The 6,821-nt window shown below is 37.0% G+C and overlaps 1 protein-coding gene across 1 annotated transcript in view; it reads right to left on the bottom strand.

Moving 5' to 3' along the window:
- The window catches only part of LOC140817852 (uncharacterized), a 1,065-nt gene extending 403 nt beyond the window's left edge, over positions 1-662 (bottom strand). Inside the window, exon 1 of the mRNA XM_073177645.1 lies at positions 32-662. Within this exon, the coding sequence (XP_073033746.1) occupies positions 32-662 (631 nt within the window). The remainder of the gene's footprint in view (positions 1-31) is intronic.
- Between the last annotated feature and the right edge of the window lie 6,159 nt (positions 663-6,821).

The raw sequence follows: 6,821 nt of genomic DNA, 5'->3' as shown, positions 1-6,821 counted from the left end.
CTTCCTCCTTTCTTCACTCCCTCAACTCTACTTCCTCCGAGCCGGTTCTCTATCCTTTTGTACCGTTGGACATCTTCCAAGTTTACATATTTCTCAGCTCGAGCCAACAAATCATCATAGCTCAACGGAGGCTTCTTGACCAGCGACTTGAAAAACTCCCCTCCCCTCGGTCCTTTTGTGAAGGCACTTATCATGATGTCAGGGGTAGCCGCTGGTATTTCCAGCGCTGCACTGTTGAAACGCTGGACAAATTCTCGTAAAGTTTCATTCTCTTGCTGTTTCATCACGAACAGGCTCAAATAATTTTTCTGGTGCCTCTTGCTGCTAGCAAATCGATGCAAGAAGGCAGCTGAGAAGTGCTCAAAAGAACGTATAGAGTTGGGTTGAAAAGTGTTAAACCACTGCTGGGCTGACCTCGCCAACGTGCCCAGAAAAACCCTACACCCGACTCCATCCGAATATTGGTGCAACAGAGCCGCATTCTCAAATCTCCCCAAGTGTTCTTCAGGGTCTGTATGTCCGTCATATTCTCCCACGTTTGACTGTCGGAAATTTGGAGGAAGTCCTTCTTCCAAGATGGCCAATGAAAAAGGACTTTCTTTCTTGGGTACCGGTGCTCGGCCTCCTACCTGCTGCCTCAACATCCGTATCTCCCTCCACATCTCCTGATCTCTTCAACCCAGCTCTGGTGGCCCTCCACATTCTCCTCCTGCTCCTGGCGAGCGGCCTGCTCTTATGCAAACGTAGACTCTTGATTCCTCTTCATTGCCTCATCCACTATCCGAGTGATAAATTGGCCCAACTGCTCCAGGGTCAAGCTCCCCACACTCTCATTGGGACGGGTTTGCTCGACCCTTGTCTCATGAAGGGGCTGCTCAGTTCTTGTCTCTTGACGAGGTTGTTCTTGTCTCGTCTCAAGATGCGGTTTTTTCATGTCTTGTCTCAACATGAGATTGTTCGGGTCCCCTCTGAGGACGCGATAATTCTGAGGTAGCTCTTTTACTCCCTCTCTTGCCTACCATCTCTACGTCTCAACTCAAAGTTCCCACAGACGGCGCCAAGTGATACTCAAGGAAAATTTAGGGTCATTTTCCAGCAAGTGTCACTAGTACAAACACAGGGTTTTGAAATTTTCCTGAGCCAGAAATCACAAAAAAGACCGTTAAAAGGGGGCCAGGAGGGTGTCCTGGCGTAGCTCCTCCGACGCTCAAGTCAGTGACTGAGGATATATGGGGAGAGCAGCTAAGGGTGCTGCTGAAAACAATATAGTGACCGAATGAATTAACACTCAAACCTTGTATTTATAAGAGAATACATGGGTCCTTAATGAGCCCGTCTTCCATTTGGGCTAGGGATGGACCAGGGGTAATGGGCCCATCCATGGGTATCAATATTCATATTCCATATCATAAAAATATGGAACATACTTCATTCATTTCAATAGCATAATTAACATTATATACATAAAAATATAAATACCTCATTTACTTATAGGGACAACTGAGAATTTCAGGTTACATAATTGTCAAGTTCCTTATCAATTCAATGTTACCTACATTCAAACGTACTATATCTATCAATTCTTATTCATATCACAAGTATGATGTTAGATATCAATATCATAATACTTAGAAAATTTAAATCATAAAAACATATCTTAAACCAATATCTCGAATCACAATATTAACTATTAAAACCATAAATGGTATATTAATACATGTAGATTATTCCTAGAGAAGACCAAGCGTAACAATCATCTGGAGCTGATAAATATGTTGCATATGAATCTTCCAGTCATCATATTCTTGTTTGAAAACATAGAGATTTATTAAAGGAAGATCTTTGTTTATATCAACATTCAGTAATCAAGAACACTCATTCCGATACCATCTGTTAGCGTCGAAAATGTATTTAGAGGACGTAAAGAAACACTTTAAACTCATTTTCAGAAGCTATTCAAATCAAGTTGGAATAGAAGCTCGAGTTGTGTTTTGAATCAAACTATGTGCTACTAGCAACCGAAAATATTTTGAAAGTACGAAAAAAGCTTCTTGCACTTAGTGAAATGATATACAAATCAAAGTAAATGACAATAATAACATAAATAAATAAAAACAAGAGCGTGTTTATTGAAGTTTGAAGATTAAGATTTTACTTCTTTTGTTCTTCTATTTTCAGAAATATTTCATTAGAAAATTTGATTGATACTTTGCCTTGAGTAAACTCACTTCAGCTTAGTTCCACAACCCTATCAAGTTGAAACTCCAAGTAAATTTCTGTTAGAGTAGATGCCCTGCAAGCCAACGGTTGGCTAGGAAATTTATTGACTCAAGTGAAATAAAAAATCTTTATTTTAATATAATTTAACTTTTTAATGGTTTCATTATACTTTATCTATATACTCATGCAATCAGCATAGATAAAGTCCTTAATTATGCTTTAATACAAATGAATCGTAATTCGATGTTGAAACTCATTTGTAAACACTGCATATTCTAAATTCGTTCCTAGTCGATTCAGCCGCCTAAAATATGGATAAAGGTCGCTTGAGCTCGAGACTAGCATCTGTGATGTTGTGTACTGCGTTTCTCGGTAAGGGCACGGAGATATCCAAACATGCAAATGGATAGTCATATGATGATTATGCCGAACAACCCTCCCTCGGAATTTCCAAATGGTTATCATTAATCGAGAGGATAAGTCTGTGGTTATGATTGTGCACCATTAGTCCTGACGACCCGGGACAACACTGATGCTCTATATGCTAGGGCTGTGCTATGATTCATTTACCGGCTCCAGGAGAGTCATCAGGTGGCAAGGTTGGGTACAGTTGTGACACATATAGGAGCCAGTGCATTGTAGTCGGGGATTCACCGCTCACCTACGGGTGTGGATATCCTGTGTGATCTGATGAAATAATAGTGCATGGAATCTCTGGCCAGAGTATGAGATGTACATTAGAGAAGGAGTTCTCAAATAGTACACGCGAAGCTACTATTTATAGTTATCACATAGTTATCGAATTAATATGCAACCCTCGATGAACCAATGGTTGCAGATTCGATCGAGATATATGATATGAAGGGACCGTACAGTACATTAATCATAATCGGATGGTTCTTGCAGGCACTATCAGTGATACCTAGGGGATCATGGGGCGATGCTACTATACGCTCTTACCATGATCCGATGGGTACAATCAGAAATGAGTTCTGACATTCTTGATCAAGGTATTGATGAAAAGAATGGGGCTAACTAGGATAAGCCCGAATAAAGGATTATGTCCTGAATCACAAAGAGTTGTGAACCCACGGCTAGCTGTATCCCTGAACCATTGAGGGTCACATAAGCACTGGATCGTTTGTTCCCGTTGAGAGAATAAATTCAAGGAGTTGAATTTATATTATGATATAGTAAATTCAAGGATTTGGATTTATGATAATTAAATTTTGAGAAAATAAATTCAAGGAGTTGAATTTATGAGATAGTAAATTCAAGAAGTTGAATTTATGAAATTTGGAGATAATTAATTCAAGGAGTTTAATTTATAAAATTTGAGAATTCAATTTATTAAACTCAAAAGTTTAGTTTATTAAATATTAAATTTTGGAGGTGATAAATTCAAGGAGTTGAATTTATAATTTAAATATTAAATTCAAATGTTGAATTTATAATGGATTTAATTTATTAAGCTCAAAATTTGGGTTTATTAAATATTAAATTAATTATATTGAGAGTATGTTTAATGAACTTGTAGGAGTACAAGTCTAACACATTTAATAATTAAAGTTATTAATGGACTTTGATTAATTAATTAAACTAGTTGGACTAACCCAATTAATTAATCAAGCTCATTAATGTTAATTGTGACATTTAGGTCAAGACTATTATTTTTAAGGAAATAAAAAAGAAAAATGACCTATCCTCCATTCCCTCCCAATGGTGATTCACGAAGATTGCATCCAAAATTCTCCAAAATTTTGTATGACCATTTTTCAAGGAAAAAAGATTTGAGTTCTCTCTCAAATTTTTGATCTCAACGTAAAACTTCTTTCAAATATTTTAGTGCTATTTAAAAGAAGAACAAACCTTCTGGTCGTGGACTTGATAGAAGAAGACTCGAAGAAAGTTCGTAGAGGATTTACAACAAGAGCTACGTCTGCTTGTACTGGCATAGTTGGAGCCAAGTGAAAATTGTTCACCAAAGGTAAAAGTTATAAACATCCTATGTAGCCCCCATGGGCATAGGCCGTGTGGTAAGGGCCTGGAGTGAAGGACTGTTACTCCATGTTGGTGAGGGATCGAGTCTCGGCTCCCCCTCTATGGAGAATTTCTCCAGCCAACCTCTCCTCTGGGTACCTGCTGCCGGTGCATAACCCTGATTTACCTCCCTTCACGCCGGGGCTTGGGGCGGCTCTCTGTGGGGCCCTCGGGGGTGGGGTTCACCCTTTTTTTTATAAACATCCTATGCATGTTTAATTAAAATCATACGAATGTCCAAAATATCTTGAATGTCAAGATCTAAAATTTTTAAAATTTCCGCTGCGTTTGGGCACATAGAAAAACGAGATCCAACACTTTCAACAACTACAATTTTCACGAAACAAGATTTTGACAATTCACAATAGCTATCTACACAAATCAGCTCAAGTAGAGAAATATAGAGTTATTGTAAATATGATGCACAAGGTGATCCTTAAATGATCTGATATATCTCTATAGCATGTGCGAAAGACTCGAATAAAAATAGCTTGAAGAAGATTTTGGAGGCTTCACAATGTTCAACAAATTCAGTACATTCAATAACCCGAACATTCTGGTGATTTGGTCTCTTTATAGTAATTATTCCAACGTTAATAGTTTTAACGGTACACACAGTTTTACTATATCACCGACATTTACGAAGATAATTCCACGTGTTCTTGTTGTCTTTCCGATTATAGTACTAGACAATAAATTCTCTTGGACACTAGCTAGATATAGAAACCGACGACTTTTTTAATAAGTTGTGGAGAATCTAAATAATTACAAAAAGACTTAGAGATAATGATTGTAAAATGCAGAGAATGTGTTTAGATCGATTGGCACCTAGCTCGGTTTGCCTATATCAACTGGTTCAATAGTTCAGTTTGATTCACGCAGTGGTTCCATAAAAATCAGTTTGACTGGACACATCAGTATACTAGATATCATTTGGATATATTTGACTATTTAAGTACTGATACCACATAGATAGGTCCACTACCCCTGACTCATCCCTAGCCCAAAGGGAAGACAGGTCCACCAAGGACCCTAGCCCAAATGGAAGACAGACCCACAAAAGGCCCAGGTATTCTCCTATAAATACCAGATTTGAGTGTTCAGTTAAAAAATTCAATTTATTGTTTTCAGCAGCACCCTTAGTTGCTCCTCCCATATATCCTCAGTCTCTGACTTGAGCATCGGAGGAGCTACGCCAAGACACCCTCCTGGTCCCCTCCTAACGATCTTATTTTTGATTTTAGGCTCAGGGTAATTTCAAAACCTGCATCTGGAATAGTGATACTTGCTGGAATCGGACCCTAAATTTTCCGTGAGTATCACAATATATTTTTCAGTATATATCCAACTCGATCTACATATGTCATATCAATTCGATTTTACTATCATCAAAATTTATGTTCAAATTTTATCTTAACAATATGCTAAAAACACCAACAACGAATCAAATTTATTTCACATAATATTCTCAACCTAAGTCGAATGCAAAAGGACGAATATACTTAATTGTTCTTGCTATCCCAACTCCCAAGGGTAATATTCACAGGGTAAATATCGTTTTGTTTCTTAAAATTGGTCGCAAACTCGAGACTGTGGTGCTAAATTATCTACAAGTCATCGAAATCATATGGTAGATCTAATTATTAATATTATCAATTAAATATTTTTTTTTGTAGATTAGAGCACATATTTAAACTAATTATGACAATTGGATCTAGGCAAAAACTTGTATGAGACGGTCTCACGGGTCATATTTGTGAGACAGATCTCTTATTTGGATCACTCATGAAAAAGTATTACTACTTTTTATTATGAATATAGGTAGGGTTGACCCGTCTCACAGATTATGATCCGTGAGACGGACTCACATGAGACCAACTCTTGGATCTATAGTATTATCTCATTAACGAGAATGGAATTTGGTAGGTAGGGTAGAGGTGGAAATGAGACGAGTCAAACTTTGTATCCTAATACTCGAGCTTAAATCCTATACATATTGAATTACTTGAGCTCCTCAAGCTCGAAAGTTTGAATTATAGCACATAGATCATGAACTCAAGCTCGGACTCGAACTCGGATTTGGATATATATTGACAAAATATCTCTTAGTTTTCATATTTCCCAATAAAAAATATGTATATATTTTTATTATTCGAGTAGCTCGAAAACTACTCGAATATAATTAATTAAAACTCGACTAAAAAAAAAATACTAGAACTACTCGAACTCAATCAAATTGAGCTCGAATCGAATTTTGACCGAGTTTCTTACGAGCTACCTACGAATAGTTTGACTCACTTACCTCTCTAAAGAATTATGATTATGTTATCTTTCTTTATCATGTTTTTTTTTTATCATTATGGTATAATATAACCAATTTTATAATTACAATTTCATATTCTGGGAAGCCAACCAAAATAAACCATCGGCACTTGCAACATCAACTGCAAGATATTAATTAAATAACCAACTAATAATGAATTAAATTGCCGTGTTGACGATCACAGGCATCGATCTTTAATTGGGATTCCTTAAATTTGTCATCTTTTACTATTTTTTCA

The sequence above is a fragment of the Primulina eburnea genome, chromosome 17 (assembly GCF_022965805.1).
Source record: "Primulina eburnea isolate SZY01 chromosome 17, ASM2296580v1, whole genome shotgun sequence".
NCBI lineage: Eukaryota > Viridiplantae > Streptophyta > Magnoliopsida > Lamiales > Gesneriaceae > Primulina > Primulina eburnea.
The sequence above is the reverse complement of the archived record's forward strand: the minus strand, read 5'-3'. Positions and strand labels throughout refer to the sequence as shown.